Genomic DNA, 18,501 nt, shown 5'->3' with positions numbered 1-18,501 from the left:
ACACCTAAAGAGTTTAAAGATCACCGTGGTAAATTGCACAATTTCTTTCCCTGCATGTATCCATGTCCTTGCAGTGGGACTTTGTAGCTTCTCCTATTGAGAACAGGAGTGTTTTTCCATCCTTTGATTTGGGGCTGGCCTTCAGATTGGTTTTGGCTCATGGGATTTTGGCAAATGTGACAGAAACAGGTTAGAAATGCATTTATACATTAGGGTTTGCCTATTTATTGTTCCTGGAACTCTCCTGCCATGTGAACAAGGCTGGGTTCCCCTGATGAGCTACCTGCCTAGTCACCCCAGAGCTCCCAGCTCACTCACGGGCAGCTGCAGACAATGTGAACTTATCCATGACCAGTGGCATCTGGACCAAACCTGAACTGTCAAGCACAACTAGAATTATGAGATAAAGAAACATTGCTTATGGAATTATGAGATAAATAAACACTGCTTTGAGCCACTAAGTTCTGGGGTAGTTTGTTGTGCAGTAAATGATAATGGGTAAGAATTCTATACTAGAGAGTGTGTTTTCAGGATGGGGACATGTCTGCTTTGGTCCACACGTTCCCTTTTCCTAAAAACACAGGAGCCACTCAGTACATATTTGTTGAATTGGGTGGAACTGGTCTCCCCAAGACAGAGAGTAAGCCCCTTTCTCAAGGTCACTAGGTTAATCAGGAGGGACTTCAGAACACCTGACTGTGAGCCTCAGTTTCCTCGCTTATAAAACAGGCTTCTATTGTGCTATTTTGGTTATTAAATATACTATATTCCCTGGAGATGTGCTTCTGAAGCAAAAGCAAGCTTATGAAGAGGCCTTGGAGCTTACTAGCACACAGAATATCTTGCACATTTCACCGTCTCTGTAGCTGCCCAGTGTAGGACAGGAAGACTTCAGTGTCCATTTCTCAGCTTTTTCTGCTACAAAGTAAGATCTGATCCTTCAAGCCCCAGCAGACATCATTCTGAGTGTGTTTTCTTGTTGCTGCATGGCAGCCACAGGGCCAGAGGACTTGCCACTCCCTCCTGTGAGTTAGGGAGGGCACCCAAATAGGACCCAGGAGTGTGGATTGCTGCTTTGGATCCTGCCATTACTGCTGCATCTTGCTTCCTCACTTGTGGAATAAGGCATGGCTGACAGCATCCCTCTCAGCTATAGGCATCCAAGGGCTCCAGCACTACCAGTCTCATCTAGGCATGAGGGACGATTGCTCCCAGGATCAGTAAGCCATAAAAAACTGTTTAACAAGCAAAAGAAAAGCTTTGTTGTTGTTGTTGTTGTTGTTGAAAAAGCAGGCCAAAGAGTTGGGAAATAGAAAAGAGGGAAAAAGAGAACAAGTCTCGTTTGAAGGGGGATTCTAGAAATTTCCTTCCTACAGGATAGTGCAGCTTTGTCCTTACATCAAACCATGGATTTGGGGAATTAACAGAAAAGAAAATTTTAAGGAGAAAAAAAAAAGATGACATACTCAAAGAATTATAAAAAGCTCATGAAAAAGAGTCACACAAAGCGCTGTGAGACATTCGGATAAACTTTTTTTTGTATTTTTGGCAGTAAGACTTCCTTCCTATCCTTCTTAGTAACATCTAAAATGACTTCTTTCTAGGATTGAAGATAAACATTGTTGTGTTCAAGTTGTAGTTGGAAACAGTGTACACAAACATCACTTATTACAAAGAGTAAAGACAACAGTCTCTGAATTCTGCTTCTAGACAAAGCAATCTAGAACAAAAAGAGCAAACCAGAGGCACCACAATACCTAATTTCAAGACATATTACAGAGGCATAGTAACCAAACATCATGGAGCTAGCATAAAAACAGATACACAAATGAGTGGAACACAACAGAGATTCCAGATATAAACCCACACATCTCCAACCAACTGATTCTCAATGAAGGCGCCAAAAACACACATTGAAAAATAACAGCCTTTTTCATCAAATGGTGCTGGGAAAACTGGAGGTCTAGATGGAAATTGAAACTAGATCCTTCATGGAAATCAACTCCAACTTAATGTAGGACCTGAAAGTACATTGGGATTGGCAATGATTTTTATAGACACTGGTATAGGGAGTGAGTTTTTGAATATAACCCCAAAAGTATAGGGAGAAAAGCATAAATAGATAAATGGAATTACATCAACCTAAAAATTGTACAGTAAAAGATACAATCAAATACATTAGAAAACGTACAGAATGGGAGAAAATATTTGCTACTGTCCATCTGACAAAGGATTAATATCCAGAATAGAGAAGAAACTTCAAAAAACTATTAAAAATGAGTAATACAATTTAAAATGGGTAAATAATATGAATAGGACCATCTCTTATGGCCAAGAAAGGTGGGGAAAAAATGTTCAATGTCATTAGTCATCAGGGAAATGCAAATCAAAACTACAAGAAGATTCCATCTCACCCTTGTTAAAATGGCTATTATAAAAACAAAAACAAAAAACAAAAGGGGCTGGCAAAGATGTGAAGAAAAAGGAATTTTTATACACTGTATGTGGGAATGTGAGTTAGTATAACCACTGTGGAAAACAGTGTGGAGATTCCTTATAAAACTAATAATATATTTATCATATGACCCAGTTATCCTACTTCTGGGTATATATCCAAAGGAAAATATACCTGCATGCTCATGTTCATTGTGGTGCTATTCACAACAGCTAAGATATGGAATCAGCCTAGGGGTCCATCAACAGAAAAACAAAAAGAAAATGGAGTATACATACACAGTGGAGTATTAGCCAGTCATCAAGAAGAATGAAATCCTGTCATTTGCAGGAAAATAAATGGAAGTAGAGGGCATTATGTTAAGTGGAATAAGTCATACATAGAAAGACAAATATCACATTTTCTTTCATATGTGGAAGTTAATTTAAAAAAAAGTCAACTAGAATGTAGAATAGTGATTTCTAGAGGCTAGAAACTAGGTAGGGGTGAGGAGTTGGATTTGATCTCTGCATACTGTATACACATATTGAAATATCACACTGCACCCCATTAATATAGACAATACATGTTAATAAGAAATAACATAAAATAAGGGCTCAGGGTATAATGTTTGCCTAGCACATGCAAGGCTCTGGATGCAGTCCCCAGCACTGCAAAACCAATAAGTAACCTAACATAAAGCAATAGTAAAGTCCTTCCTCTTGCCAAAATGGACATTAAGTTTGTGCTTGGAAGCAAGTATGAAAATGGTGATATTTATCCAATCATGTTCACATAAATTCAAAGAGAAAGTTGGAATTTATTCTGTCATACCTTTAATCAGATTTTCTATCTTGAACATTGAGATCTTAAACATTAAAATCACCAATGAGTAAACAAAGAAAAAAAGTTACCAGATAGCATTTCAACTAACTTTTTTTGTATTTATTATAACCGTGCTTCTCTACAACTAGGGATTCTATGGTTGACAAGCCACGTGTCTGCCTTTATTTACCTACATAAACACAAAACAGCATTTTCAACAAGGAAGATCCACACAGCAAACAAAGTACAAATTGGTGTGACCTCAATAAGGCATCGATAAGGTTACAAGCCATCTCTCTCTCTCTCCAGCTGGGCTTCCTTAGGATGCTCTTATGTTGGCATCACATTCTTCTAAGAGTAGAATCAAATCTTCAATCAGGCTGTGTTCTTTGCCATGTGTCACTCGCATGATATCAAAAGCCTAAAGAGGAAGGAGAGAAGACAGATCAGACCTCCAAACAGGTGAGCCCCTGCCACTCCCCCTCCCTTTCCCAAGATGCTAAGGGTCCGGTGACCCTGCAGTCTACACAGTGAGCAGTCTCTAACAGGACTGCAGCACTGTGGTTCCCTGAGTCAGCACATAAGTGACAAGGCTGGTGTGTGAATGTAGAGTTTGGAAAGTAGACTCACTTCTCACATCATGCCAGGGCCCAGTGACTAACAACCATCTTCAGGGGCTGTTACAGTGCACAGGTTTAGGTGGCTACTTATAGAGGTTTAACCATTGACTACTAAAACAAGTCACATGAAAGAAGAAATACCTCCTTACAATATTTTTACTCTTTTGTATGCTGCATTCGATTCTTATCTATGTGGGCTGTGATTATTATCTACATATATTCTTCTGTTCTTTTCATATCATATGACACTACAGCATTGGCATTTCAACGAGCCCATCCTTCATCTTCCATGATTAGTCCATTACTAAATCTTGTCAATTCTACCTCCAAAATATTTCTCAGTTGTGGAGAGCTTGTGACTGAATACTTCAGTAAGAGAATATAGTGGAAGGAAAGCTACTGGCTTAAAAGGCCATAAAGCCTCTACCTTGTTCACTAGCTTATCTGTTCCTGGAACCAGGAGCCTCCATGCTGTGAGGAAGCCCAAGTCATGTGGAGAAACCATGTGTAGGTGGCTCTTGGTGACAGTCCCAGCTGAGCCCATCCTTCAAGCCACCCTAACCAAGGCATGAGATGTGTCATAAAGAAACTTATGGGTAATTCCAGTGCCCAACCAGAAGTCAGGCTGATGAAACCCCATCAGTGAATCCTTCTAGATGAAGCACCAGACATTGTGGACAAGAAGAATGCCATTCCGTTGTGCTTTGTTCAGATTTCTAACCCACAGAATCTGTAAAAATAATTTTGTTGTTTTACTCTACTCAGTTTATTATGGAGCAATAAATAACCAGAATACCTTCAACATTCTTTATTTGAGATAAATAAGAGATTTTTAAAAAATATATTTTTAAGGGTAGATGCACACAATATCTATATTTTTATTTATTTATTTTTACGTGATGCTGAGGATCAAACCCAGTGCCTCACGTATGCGAGGCAAGTGCTCTACCACTGAGCTACAACCCCAGCCCCAATAAATGAGAATTTAAGCAGTATCATCTTAGATTGCCCAAATCATAGGCGGGGTGGGCTGGGGGTGGGGGAGTGAGGGATTCCAAGAGTCAGTGCATCCTATGGGAATATGTTCTGGAAACCTGTATAGATGTGGCTCTGGCGACTGTTAAACATCCAGCAAAGTATCCTGGCACATCGTCCTAAGACTCTCACCCTTGGCTGTATAGACCAGCACCCAGACCACCCATGTGATCTACTGAAATTGCTCTCTGGGAGCTGGGCCTGAGCTCCAGGAGACTCTAGCATGCCCCATCAGCTGAGAACAATTAAAAGAGTAACGTCAACAAATAATAACTACTATTTATTACTGTTAATTTATAGTCAGCATAATTATAATTTTAATGGTTGTATACAATTAATTCCATCAGGTTTATTAACCATTATTTATTAAACTACTCTCAGAAATTTAGATCACTTTTAATTTTTTATTATGATGTGATACGTATCTTTTAGCCTGACTTTTGTTTGTTTTGCTTTGCTAAATATTTGCTTAAGATAAATTCCTAGCAGTGTAATTCTTGGGTATGAACATCTTTAGAGTCACTTGAGACCTGGAGGCTGGAAAACATTTTGCTGGTCATATAGTTGAGACCCCTTCATTTAGACAAAGGAGAAAAACTGAAGCTGGAAGAAGCAAAGCATTCAGGTGGACTGGGGCTTTCAGCCTGTGTTCCTGGCTTTTTTTTGATGGGGAGGGCAGGTACTGGGGATTGAACCCAGGGGCACTTGACCACAGAGCCACATCCCCAGCCCTATTTTGTATTTTATTTAGAGACAGGGTCTCACTGAGTTGCTTAGCACCTCGTCTTTGCTGAGGCTGCCTTTGAACTCGTGATCCTCCTGCCTCAGCCTCCCAAGCTGCTGAGATTATAGGCGCCCAGCCCCTGGCTTCTTTTTTGCTTCCTTAAAAATGTTCCCTTTAAAAAATAAACAAAAAAATGTTCCCTTTAGGCTGGGAGAAAGGAAAACAAATGTCTAGTGGTAAGAAGGGGGAAACTACATCTAGCTACTGAGAAAACAAAAGAAAACAAAGAAAGGAAGGAAGGAAGAAAAAACCAAAGGGGAAGAGGGAAAATGGTGGGGTCTGCCAGCCTGGATGAGAGCTGTGCTCCTGGAACCCAGCTGAACACTGGGGTCAGACTCACAGGAGGCCAGGGCTGGACTTCCTTGTTACCTTCAGTGGGTCTGCCCTGCAGGTGCACAGCAAAGGCAAATCAGTCTGGAGGTGGTGCTAGTCTGGAGTGGGAGGGAGGAGTTGGGAGGTGCCCCCACCTTGCAGGCTGAGATTGCTCTGGGCAGATTAAAAACAAATGTCTGCTGCCAGTCTGGGAGCACATGCCTCATGTTTCATTCTCTTTTCCCCACACTGCCGTGGGTACTTCACTGTTCAGGACATCCTAAGGTCTGAGCAGAGGCCTGTGTGTCAGCGTGAGTGTAGAGAGGTTTCTGGATCAGAGATCCTTCAGGAGAATTTTACTTGAAAGCTTCTTTGTAAGTTCTCTTCCCTTCTAGTCGACACAGCCAGATGTGCTTGTGATCTGCAAAGGAGGATAAATGGACTGGAAGCACCGCCTGAAAGGCGCTTTGCAGAAAGGGACACCCCTGTCACCCTGAAAAGCCAGGCCTGAGGAAGGGCACACCTCCCTGCCGCCAGCACTGGCGCCCTCTGCTGGCAAGTGCCTGGCCTGTGTTCCCTGGAGACACCCCAGCCAGCTGGGGCTTTGCCTCTGGGTTACATTTCTCCAGGTTCTCTGCTCTTCTTTATGATTTGACTTACAGCTGAACAACAAAACTATCTTCTTGTCACCTGACAGTGTAAGGTTGGTCTGCAGGTTTTTGAACATATTTCTGGTGCCAATCCTCCTTCCTTGGCACGGTTCCTGCAGTTCCAGGAGTAAGTTTCACTCCCCAACCCCCACACTTATCTGCTTTGAAAATCAGGTCTGCTCTCCAGGGTCAGAGTTCATTGCCATGGATCTGGAGTCTTTCTGAAGCCAGATTTAAAATTAGGCAGTCAGTGTAGGTAGGTAAATCGGGTCTAATATCGAGTGAAATCTAAAATGGAGGCCATGTTGAGAATGAATTCCCAGAAAAGTTGAGCAACTCTCCTGGGATGTTAATGAAGTCCAGGAAACAGCCCCCAGCAGATTTGAAGATAGCCCATCCCAATGAACAGCAAACTTGAAGATGCTGACTCGGTGTCCCAAGCCTTCGGGCCTTCCCAGCTGCATTCCATCACCGAAAACTATAAAATGGGGAGACAACCGCACTTCCACAGATTCCATCTCTTGGGTCCCCTTCTTCTTCCGGGAGAAGTCTTTTCTGCTGTCCTTTAATAAACTTCTAATTTTCCACTCTGACCTTGCCTCGGCGTGCTTCTCTGGTGTTATTCTTCAACATTGGGGAAGCAAGGACTCGTCACCCGTCAACAGCGGTAACATTTCCACTCACTGAAGTGGAAGACCTGCCTGTCTGACAGCAGGGTAAGTGGCCCAGTGTTAGCAAGAAGCCTGGAGCCCCAGGGCCACGCTGGAATTATAGAGCCCCCCAGTCAGGTGGGGAATCTGCCCTCACCCTTCACCCCTCAGGCTGCTTCGTCAAGGCGGGGTCATGGAGATCATCCCCTCCAGCCCCCTCAAAGGAACTGCACCTGAGGTTGCCTGGCCTGAGAGGTCTGACCACGCTATGCAGCCTCCATTGTGAACAGTTTACAGTGCTCGAGGGAAGGAACCCTGGGACTCCTACATGTGGTTTCTGTGAAGAGCCACAGGGGTGTTCTTAGTCAAAATGCTGCTGGTCATGCTCTGTGTTCTCTTATTTGATGGTGGCTGTAACACTGGAAGTGGAGGTAGGGCAGGGGCAGTCCCTTGCGCACATTTGTATAAGCGTGAGATGCAAGTGGTAAGATTAAGTTTGAGGATTTTGTCTACCACAGAGGAAATGGGTGTAGGAAGGGCAGAGAGCTGAAGAGGCTGAAAAAATATCTGTTATCATTTGCCTAGAAAACAAAACTACATGTAGATATGATTAATAAATATTGTATTTTTTCTCTGAGTGATGGGCAGAATAAGAAAGGAAATTCAGTAATGTGCAGCTAGGTCAGTGGCTCTCCTGTGTGCATGTATGAATGATGAGACACGCTGGGCAGACAGGAAGCTGCAGCTCAGACCTGTGATGGAGGAGGACATCTGGTCCTTATCCTGAAGGGCACCTACCATTGAGTTGGGGAAAACAGCTCATGTGAGACAATAAGAAAGCCCCATGTGGCCCTGGGCATAGCTCTCAGCCCATCCAGAAGAAGAGGAGTGTTTCCTCTCCCCCTGCCCCAAAACATTACATTTCAATGAATCTCTGACAAACCAGCACAATTGCTCCCAGTAGTTCTATGTCTCCCTTCTCTCAGTGCCTCCCAAATGCCACACATGCACATGTCAGAGAGGCCAATTTTGGTTTAATTTCCTGCAGCAGCATATAAAATAGATTAAGGAAATATAAAATCACAATGTGCATGTGTTGGGATAAACTTATCTCTTTCCATTAAATTTTATTTTTTAATGGTAGCCTTTAAGAGCCTGCACATAATCTTTCACAGAAGACTCATCTGAAGCCTCCAAAGAGGGGAGGTGCTGCACCCATGTATAGATTCTAAATGTCACAGGAGAAATGGCAGCATAGATTGTCTGCCATATGACAGGCACATGGTTCACTAAGGAATAAAGAAAGGGCCCCCAGAACTGATTTCAATCTCATCTTTTTTTTTTTGAAGTAATTTTAGAATTGTGGCCATATATTAAGTAAAATGAATTAAATTGAATTATGATTTAAAGTTGGAAACAATATAGCTTTCATATTAATTTTTAATACAAATATATTAAGCTTATCAAGGATCTCATATACTTTCTACCATCAGCCTGAGGAATCTAATAAATGACTTCCCCAAGCATGATTTAAATATGGGTATAAAATCAGAAGGAAAAGAAATGTATGCATGATAAGAACCTCTGGGATCAGATCACAACAGGAAACATGGAAGCAAGTTTTTTTATCCTGTCCATCTCAGGATGAAAGAAGCATGTGGGGTGGGGGAGGTGACAGGGGCATTCAAAGTAGGAAATGTATTCCCGGAGCCACAAAAAGCTCTTTACGATGGTAGCAGAAAATCCTAAAACCTTTGCTCACCCATCTGAGCCAAGCAGCACCCTGCTGACCCCACTCCACTCCTACAGTCAAGAGAAACAGCATGAGACTCCTAGTTGTCACAGGGAAACAGCCTGTGTTAAATGAAGATGCAAAGTGCTGGAGCACCCAGAGGGACCATGGCCACCTAGGGAAACGTCAAGAGGGGTGACAAATATGGCGAGCTCAAGTCTGTGCCTTCCCGTGGCTAGAACTATTCCACAAAAGGAGTTACTGTTGTGTCACTTTGTTTAATTAATGAATCAATTCAATGAATATTTATTAAGTATCTAAGAAGCCCTAAAGAAGTCCTACCTCCTTTCTGAAACTGTTTCCTCAACTGAATGAGAAGACCGAACAAGATAAATTTAAAGGGCAATTGGAGTACCAGTGTGTTCTCCAGTGCACCACACAAGACACAGAGCTAGAAGATGGAGAATTGGTTTCATTTCCAAATACTGGTGATGATTTCTAAATTAATCCCATCAAGGTCTAAGGATTTATTTTGTACAACTTGTATTATTTTATATTTATTGAGATTTGGTTAAAGGCCCAGAATATAGTCTATCCTAATCTATATTCTGCAGATTCTAGAAAAGAACGTGCATTCTGCTGTTGGGTGGAATATTGTAAAAATGTCAGTTTAATCCTATTGGTTGATGGCATCATTGAATTTTCAGATAGTCTTGCTGATTTCCTGTCTAGTTGTTCTATCAACTATGAATAGAGGGGTTTAGATGTACCCAGCAATACTTCTGGCTTTCTCTATTTTCTCCTTTCAGTTCTATAAGTTTTGTTTGCAATATTTTACACTTTCATGGTTTGGTGCATATATATTTAGTATTATTATGCCTTCTTGGTAGATTGACTTTTTTCATCATATAATGTTCCATGTCTCTAGTAAAATTTTCTCTGCCCTAAAATCTACTTTTCCTGATACTTATATTGCCATTCTAGCTTTATTTTGATTATGTTTTCCTGATGCACCTTTTCCATTCTTTTACTTTCAAATTCCCAAATCCTTATAAAGAGAGCTTCTTATAGACAGCATATAATTGGGTCACATTAAAAAAATCTGTTCTGGGGCTGGGGTTGTGGCTCAGCAGTAGAGCACTTACCTAGCAGTACGGGGTCCTGAGTTTGATCCTCAGCACCACATAATGATAAATAAATAAAATAAAGGCCAAAAAAATCTGTTCTATTAAGCTCTACCTTTTAACTTGGATATTTATACAATTTACATTTTCAACAGAGCTACTTATATAAATTACAGGGTAATTATTAATACATTAGGGTTTAAGTCTGCCATTTTATTTTTTCTTCATTGCTTTCTGCTCTTTTTGTTTCTATTTTCCTATTTGTGTACTTCTGTAGGTTACTCAAACATTAAAAATTTGATTAGAGATTTATAGTTACACGTAGTAGTTGAATTCACCCTGACAAAATCATACACACATGGAATCAGTTCATGATTCCCCCTTCTTCCCTCCCTGCCCTCTTTCCTCTACTCTGCTAAACTTTCTTTTGATCATCTATTTATTTACATTTCATTTGTTCTTTTTACTTATGCAAGAAAGTTGAAATTCCCTGTGGTATATTTATATATGCACATAATGTGATTTTTAAATAATTAATTCCATATTGCCTCCCTTTCTCATCCTTCTATTCTGCCTCTTGATCTCCTTATTCTACATTATTGATCTTCTCTATGTCTTTATGATATCCTACCCTTCCCTCCTCCTTTCTTTTATTTTACTTTAGCTTTCACATTTGAGAGATAATATTTGACCTTTGAGTTTCTGAATCTGGCTTATTTCACTAAGCATGAGGGTCTCCATTTCTATCTATTGACCTGCAAATGCCATAATTTCATTCTTCTTTATGGCTGAGTGTGTGTATGCATACCACCATTTCTTTCTTTTTAAAAAAATATTTATTTTTTAGTTGTAGGTGGACGCAATACCTTTATTTTATTTTTATGTGGTGTTGAGAATTGAACCCAGTGACTTATGCATGCTAGGTGGGCGTTCTTCCTCTGAGCCACAACCCTAGCCCCTAAAGACCATTTCTTAATCCATTAATCTATTAATGGGCATCTGCATTGGTTACATAATTTAGCTATTGTGAATTGCACTGATATAAACATTGAGGTGGCTGTATTGCTATAGAATGCTTATTTTAGTTCTTTTAGGAAAATACTGAGGAGTGGGATAGCTTGGTCATATGGAGGTTCCATTCCTAGTCTTCTGAGGAATCTCCATGTTGCTTCCCAGAGTAGTTGTTTTAGTCTGCTGTCCCATCAACAATGTATGAGTGTATCTTTTTCTTCATACCTTCACCAACACTTATTATTATTTGTATTCTTCATCATTGTCATTCTGCTGGGATAAAATAAGATCAAATCTTACTGTACTTTTGATTTGCATTTCCCAGATTGCTAGAGATGCTGGACACTTTTTTCACATATTTGTTGACCTTTTGTGTTTCTTCTTTTGAGAAGTATTTGTCTAGGTCTTTTGCCCATTTATTGATTGAGTTATTTTTTGGTGTTAAGCTTTTTGAGTTGTTTATATATTCTGGATGTTATTCCCCTATTGAAGGAGTAGTTGGCAAAGATTTTTCTTCTACTTTAACTTATTTTGCTGCAGAACTTTTTAATTTGATGTCATCCTACATATTGATTCTTGGTATTATTTCTTGATTTTAGGAATATTGTTGAGTAAGTTGGTGCCTGAACCTATATGATGGAGTGTTGACCTGCGTTTTCTTCTAACAGTTGTAAGCCTTCCTATTTAATTTCTAATTATTTGTTCTGTTTTGATTTGACTTTTGTGCCGGTTGAGAGAGAGGGATCTAGTTTCATTTTTCTGTATACAGCTATCCAGTTTTCCCAGCATCATTTGTTAAAAAGTGTGTCTTTTCTCCAAAATATATTTTTGGCACATTTGTCAAGTAACAGATGGCTATAAGTATGTGGATTTGTCTCTGTCTTCTACTCTGTTCCATTGGTCTTCATGTCTATTTTGATGTCAATATCATGCTGGTTTTGTTACTATAGCTCTGTAGTATAATTTCAGATCAGATATTGTGAGGCCTACTGCATCATTTTTCTTGCTTAGTATTGCTTTGACTATTCTGGGTTTCTTATTCTTCCAAATGAATTTAAGAATTATTTTTTCTAACTCTGTAAAGAATGTCATTGGTATTTTGATAAAAATTGCACTGAATCTATATATTGGTCTTGGTAATATAGTTATTTTGACAATATTAATTCTGCCTATTAGAGTACATGGGAGGTATTTCCATCTTCTAAGGTCATCTTCCATTTCTTTCTTTAATGCTCTATAATTTTCATTGTAGAGCTCTTTTACATTCTTGATTAGATTAATTCTCAAGTATTTTATTTTATTTTTTTTTAGGATATTGTGAATGTGATGCTTTCCCTCATTTCTTCCTCAGCTGAATCACTGCTGGAATTTAGGAAAGCTATTGATTTATGAGTGTTGATCTTGTATCCTGCTGACCTCATCTATATGCTCTAGAAGTCTCCTGGTGGAGTATTTTAGATCTTCTAGATATAAGAGCATGTTGTTGGCAACTACGGATAAGGCTTTTTCATTTCCTATTTCTATTCCTTTGATTTCCTTCTCTTGCCTGATTGTTCTAACATTTTTAGATCTCTATTGAATAGGAGTGGAGAGAGTGGACAGCCTTGTCTTGTTCCTGATTTTAGAGGAAATGCTTTTAGTTTTTCTCCATTCAGTATGATGTTGGCTTTGGGTTTGTCATAAATACCCTTTATGATGTTGAGGAAAGTTACTTCCAACTCTAGCTTCTCCAGTATTTTTAAAATGAGTAGGTGTTGGATTTTATCATCTGACTCTTCTGCATCTGTTGAGATAATCATGTGATTCTTGTCCTTAATTTTGTTAAGTGGTGAATTCTATTGATTTGTATATGTTGAACCAAACTTGCAGCCCTGGAATGAAACCCACTGGCTCATGGTGCGTTATATTCTTGATGTGCTTTTGAATGCAGTTGGCTTTTAATTAAGAATTTGTGCATCTATGTTAACCAGGAATATTGGCCTCTGGCAGTCTTTCCTTGATGAGTTTGTCTGGTTTGGGCATCAGAGTTTTTCTGGCTTCATATAATGTATTTCAGAGTGTTCACTCCCTTCCAATTTCATGGAATAATTTGAGAAAGATTGGTGTTTGTTCTTCTTTAAAGGTTGTTAGGACTCTGCTGATAATCCATCTGGTCCTTGGTTTCTCTTTTTCTGGAAGGCTTTTAATTGCTTTTTATATTTCACTACTTGAAATTGATCTGTTTAGGTTTTCTAAATCTTCCTGGTTAATTTGGGCAGGTCACATACATTTAGAAATCTGTCAATGTCTTCTAGATTTTCTAGTTTATTGGATTGTAAATTTTCAAAAAAGGTTCTGATGATCCTCTGGATTTCAGAAGAGTATGTGGTAATATCACCATTTTCATCTCAAATTTGATTGATTTGTTTTTTTTCTCTCTCCCTCTTTTGGTCAATTTGGCTAAGGGCTTAGCAATCTTACTTACCTTTTTGAAGAAATAACTTAGTTGCATTGATCCTGTGAATTGTTTTTTTTAAATTTTATTTTTTAGTTTTTGGTGGACACAACATCTTTATTTTATTTTTATGTAGTGCTGAGGATCGAACCCAGCGCCCCTCAAATGCCAGGCAAGCGCATTACCGCTTAAGCCACATCCCAAGCCCCCTGTGAATTGTTTTAATTCTCAATTTCATTAATTTTGATTCTGATCTTAATTATTTCCTGTCCTCTACTGATTTTGAAATTAGGTGGTTATTCTTTTTCTAAGGCCTTGAGGTGGAGCATAGCATATTTATTTGAGACCTATTATTTTGGGGGGAGTGGGAGGGACCAGGGATTGAACTCGGGGTACTCAATTGCTGAGCCACATCCCCAGCCTTATTTTGTATTTTATTTAGAAACCGGGTCTCACTGAGTTGTTTAGCCCCTTGCTTTTGCTGAGGCTGGCTTTGAACTTGTGATCCTCCTGCCTTAGCCTTCCAAGCCACTGGGATTACAGGCGTGTGCCACTGTACCTGGCAAGACTTTTTTTTTTTTTTAATGTAGGCACTCAGCACTATAAATTTTCCTTTTAGAACTTCTTTTATATTGTCCCAGAGATTTTGATAAATTGTATCTCTGTTCCCATTCATTTCTAAGAATTTCTTGATTCCTACTCTCATTTCTTCTTTGATCCATTCTTCAATCTCCATGTGCTTCTATGGTTTCTATTATTTTTCTTGCTGTTGATTTCTAGTTTCATTCCATTATGACCCGATTGGATGCATGGGATTATATTGGTGTTGTTTTTTTTTTTGTTGTTGTTGTTGTTGTTGTTTGCTAAGATTTACTATGTGACCTAGAATTTGGAATTTTGGAATTTAGAATTTTGGAAAAAATTTCATTAACTGCTGAGAAGAAGGTAAATTCAGCTGTTTTGGGGTAAAATATTCTGCAAATATATGTTAGGTCCATTTGATTTATTTAAATTGGAAATATTTATGTAGACTGGAAATATTGTTATTGATTTTATGTTTTGATGACATGTCTATTGGTGATAAGGGTGTGTTGAAATCACCCTGTATTACTGTGTTGGGGTTGATCTGAGACTTATTGTCATAAAGTATTTTTTAAATGTAATTGTATACACTGACATTTGGTGCACAAATATTCACTATCATTATATCTTCTTTTTTTCTTGATTAGTTTTGTTATAGATTTATTGATTTTTTTATAGAATGTTTAAAAGAGTCTTTTGTTTATTTAATTGTTGAATTATTCCCTTGTTTGTCTCTTTAGATCAGTTTTGCTTGAAATCTTCTTTATCAGATATGAGAATAGCTATCCTGCTTGCTTTTAGAGTCTGTTTGCATGAAATATTTTTTTCCTCCCTTTTACCTTCAGCCTCTGGGTATCTTTGCCTATAAGATGAGTCTCTTGTAAAGCGCATGTAGTCTTGTTTTGATCCATTCTGCTAATCTATGTCTTTTGATTGGGGAGTTGAAACCTTTAACATTCAGTGTTAGCATGAATATGTGTTCATGGTTTCCAGCCATTTTGATTTTTTGTTGTGTAGATGTCTAATTTACCCCAAACCATTTATTGAAGAAAATTTAATTCCCATGAAATGGTTTTGATAACCTTGTTGAAAATAATTTTTTTAATGTATATATTTATTTCTGGGGTTTCTATTGTATTCTATAGATTGATGTATCAGAGCATTGTTTTGATTACTGTAGCTTTGTAGCAAATTTTGAAATCAAGAATTGTGAGTCTTCCAATTTTGTCCCTTTTCAAGTCTGCTTTTGGCTATTTGGGAGTCCACTGAATAGTCACTGCATCCCTGGAACCTCACATGTGACTCTTCTCTCACTTAATCAATCACAGCTGGATTGTCCCAACTCTTTTTTTAAAAAAAGTATATGTATGTATGTGTGTGTGTGTGTGTGTGTGTGTGTGTGTGTATATGTAGTTGGACAAAATACCTTTATTTATTTATTTTTATGTGGTGTTGAGGATTGAACTCAGCACCTTGCTTGTGCTAGGTGAGTGAGCTATTGCTGAGCCACAACCCCAGCCCCTGCCCAACTCTTTAGATTGTAAGCTCCATGCTACTGGTGACCATCTTGCCAGCTCAAAGAGAATGCTGCCTGAGGATAACGCCAACACAGATGACAGCTAAATAGAGAAGGAGATGGAGACAGTTGGAGACCAGATGATGTACTGGATGTAACCATGCCTTGAGCTGATGTAACCCTGGACATTTCCTTTACATGGGCCTAGACTCCCCCTTTCTTTTTCCCTTAAGAAAGTTCAAATTCAACTTTTGTCATCTGCAGCCAGAAGTGTTTCAACTAATCCATGCCAGAAATTGTATATCATTCTTTACAAAATATGATACCAAATTAAGAAATGGGAAGCATCAATTTAAAAACACAACAAATAGAAGGAAGACCAGTGGAGTACAGGAAGGGGAACAGGGGAGTGAGGAGGGGATGGAAAGAGGAAGTAATGGGGATTGAAATGGAGCAAATTATTTTCCATGCATGTGATGATGTCAAAATGAAATAAACCCCACTATTAGGATAACTATAATGCAGTAATAATAAAAAAAATTAAAGAGAAGAAAAATAAATGGAAAATAGAAATACATGCCTTAATGTTATCATTAATGGCTAGAAATAGTCGTTGTTAGTGGCTGGAAATAAGGGTGCAGGCTGGAGTGAAAGACCAGTATGGTTGTGCTTCAAACTCTCCACAGTTATTGGGAATAGCTGATAACCGTGCATCAACGAAAGGAGCAACTAATGAGACTTGTAATCTGCATTCTTCTATGTACCCAGAAAAAACTAAACAGATCTTCAAAACGAAATGTGAAGAGCCAGGTATGGTAGCACATGCCTGTAATCCCATTGATGAGGAAGGCTATCATCTGAGGCCAGCCTCAGCAATTAGCAAGATCCTGTCTCAAAATAAAAAGGGCAGGGGATGTAACTTGGTGGTTAAACACACCTGGGTTCAATTCCCAGTACCTAAACAAGAAAAATGAAAGAAATTTAAAAATGAGAAGAGAAAAAAAGTGTAGTGTATGAAATTTGAACCTGACTTCATGGAAAAGAAACAGTTTCATTGACAAGACAGCTCAGATGGGGAGTGTTGCCCTTGAGATTCAAGAAGTCAAGTCAGTGGCAAACAAAATCCTTCCAAGAAATATATGGAAAGAAATGAAAACAGATTAGAGATAAGAGAAAGCAGGAGGGGAGCACTGTGAAGGGACTCCAGGCCTGTCCTGTGGCAGCAATCACAAGAATTTCTGCAGAGCCCAGTGGAGATGAAAACCTAAACCAAATCAGAGCTGGCTAAGTGGATTCCTTTCCTGGAGGAGGCTGGGTCCTAATTGAATCTATAACAGATTTCTGTTTCTGAAGCTTCTCTGATTTCTTCTGTTCCACACTCAGGCTTTGAAAAACTCATTCAAGCTATTTTGTTCCATTATTTCCAGGATTCTAAGACAAGAAAGAATACCCCAGGGTACCCATCTAGAGAGCAAAACAGTTTCAAAAGGCAAAGAATATAGTGAATATAGCTTCTCCTTCCTTTCTCCAGGTTGCCTGAGTCCCCAGAAAGCTCAAGACTGAGGTTTTTTGCAGGAAAGAACTGTATCTGGGTTCACAGGTCATATGAGCTCTCATAGAGAGGGACATGTTCAGGCCATTCCCCTGCTAGCAAATGCTCAGCAAAAGTCATGACAGGGTCTGATCAGTTTGCCACATATAGCTAAAAGAACAGTGCCAGGGTGAGGCTTTTAAAGTCCTCCATCCATTAAGAAATCCACACATTAAAGCATGGATTTAATAGAACTTGTGTTTGGGGCATGTGTGACTGTGTGTGTCTGTTTGTTGGCACAGGAGGTACAAAAGGTATATCAGACAGGGGCCCTTGAGGAAATTTCCTCTCGTCTTACAGAAATAGCACACCTTAGTGAGCTGGTGGGGAGCTACAATACAGCATAACTCTTTATGAGGAGAACCGTAAGCCTGAACTACAAACACAAGTTATACTAAAGGGGAGAGTGATCAGAATGAATTTTTGTGACAATAATAAGCCTTCGTAGTCTCCAAATGCTTGAGATTGACAAGCACACTCTCACACATAGCCTCCTTTACTTCTCAAAATAAATCTACAGGATAGTATTAATTTTTTAAAATTAAAAAAAGTTTTAGTCATAGATGGACATAATATCTTTATTTTATTTATTTATTTTTATGTAGTGCTGAGGATCGAAGCCAGTGCCTCACGTGTGCTAGGCAAGTGCTCTACCACTGAGCCATAACCCCAGCCTGGATAGTATTAATTTTAAAACTAAAATTCTATTCAGAGAGATTGTCTTGCTTCAAGTCACAAAACTGGTAAATGGTGAGACTGGAATCTGAACCTACCAACTTTAAATACGGATACTCTTTTTCTTACACCACACTGCCAGGGGTGCATATTCGCTTCTTGGTTGGTAATCAGAACTGGGCAAGAAGCTCAGGGATTTTGTCTGGAGTCAAATAGGAAGTTCCAGGTTAAGAGTACAATTTAAGCACAGGCCTCATGACAGAAAATCAAGAACGTCTCATTTGGCAGCTATTAGGGTCCATGCTTAGACTTATCTTTGGAACAGGAACAGGAGAATGATGACTACCAGGGGCAGCTTCTTGGTGAGGTGAGGCAACTCACAGAAGGGCATGAGAAGAAGAAGAACAGACCCGGGTGTAAATAAGGGGCCATTGAAGGGCTGGTGCGGGTCCACACCATTGACCCAGGCCACAGCACACCATAAACCTACACTGAGCAGCCTGCTAGGCCTTTCAATTTTGCCTTT

General features: G+C 39.3%; 1 protein-coding gene across 12 annotated transcripts in view; it reads right to left on the bottom strand.

The window, feature by feature from the left end:
- Nucleotides 1-3,357: 3,357 nt before the first annotated feature.
- Nucleotides 3,358-18,501, bottom strand: part of Smyd3 (SET and MYND domain containing 3) — a 683,600-nt gene continuing 668,456 nt past the window's right edge. For all 12 annotated transcript variants that reach the window (XM_005326561.3, XM_078022938.1, XM_078022941.1 and 9 more), the window contains one exon: nucleotides 3,358-3,680. In XM_005326561.3, coding sequence (XP_005326618.2) covers nucleotides 3,579-3,680 — 102 coding nt within the window. In that variant the 3' untranslated portion in view covers nucleotides 3,358-3,578. The remainder of the gene's footprint in view (nucleotides 3,681-18,501) is intronic.

The sequence above is a fragment of the Ictidomys tridecemlineatus genome, chromosome 10 (assembly GCF_052094955.1).
Source record: "Ictidomys tridecemlineatus isolate mIctTri1 chromosome 10, mIctTri1.hap1, whole genome shotgun sequence".
NCBI classification, from domain to species: Eukaryota; Metazoa; Chordata; class Mammalia; order Rodentia; family Sciuridae; genus Ictidomys; species Ictidomys tridecemlineatus.
Note: the sequence above shows the minus strand (reverse complement) of the source record. Positions and strands in the feature narration are given on the sequence as shown.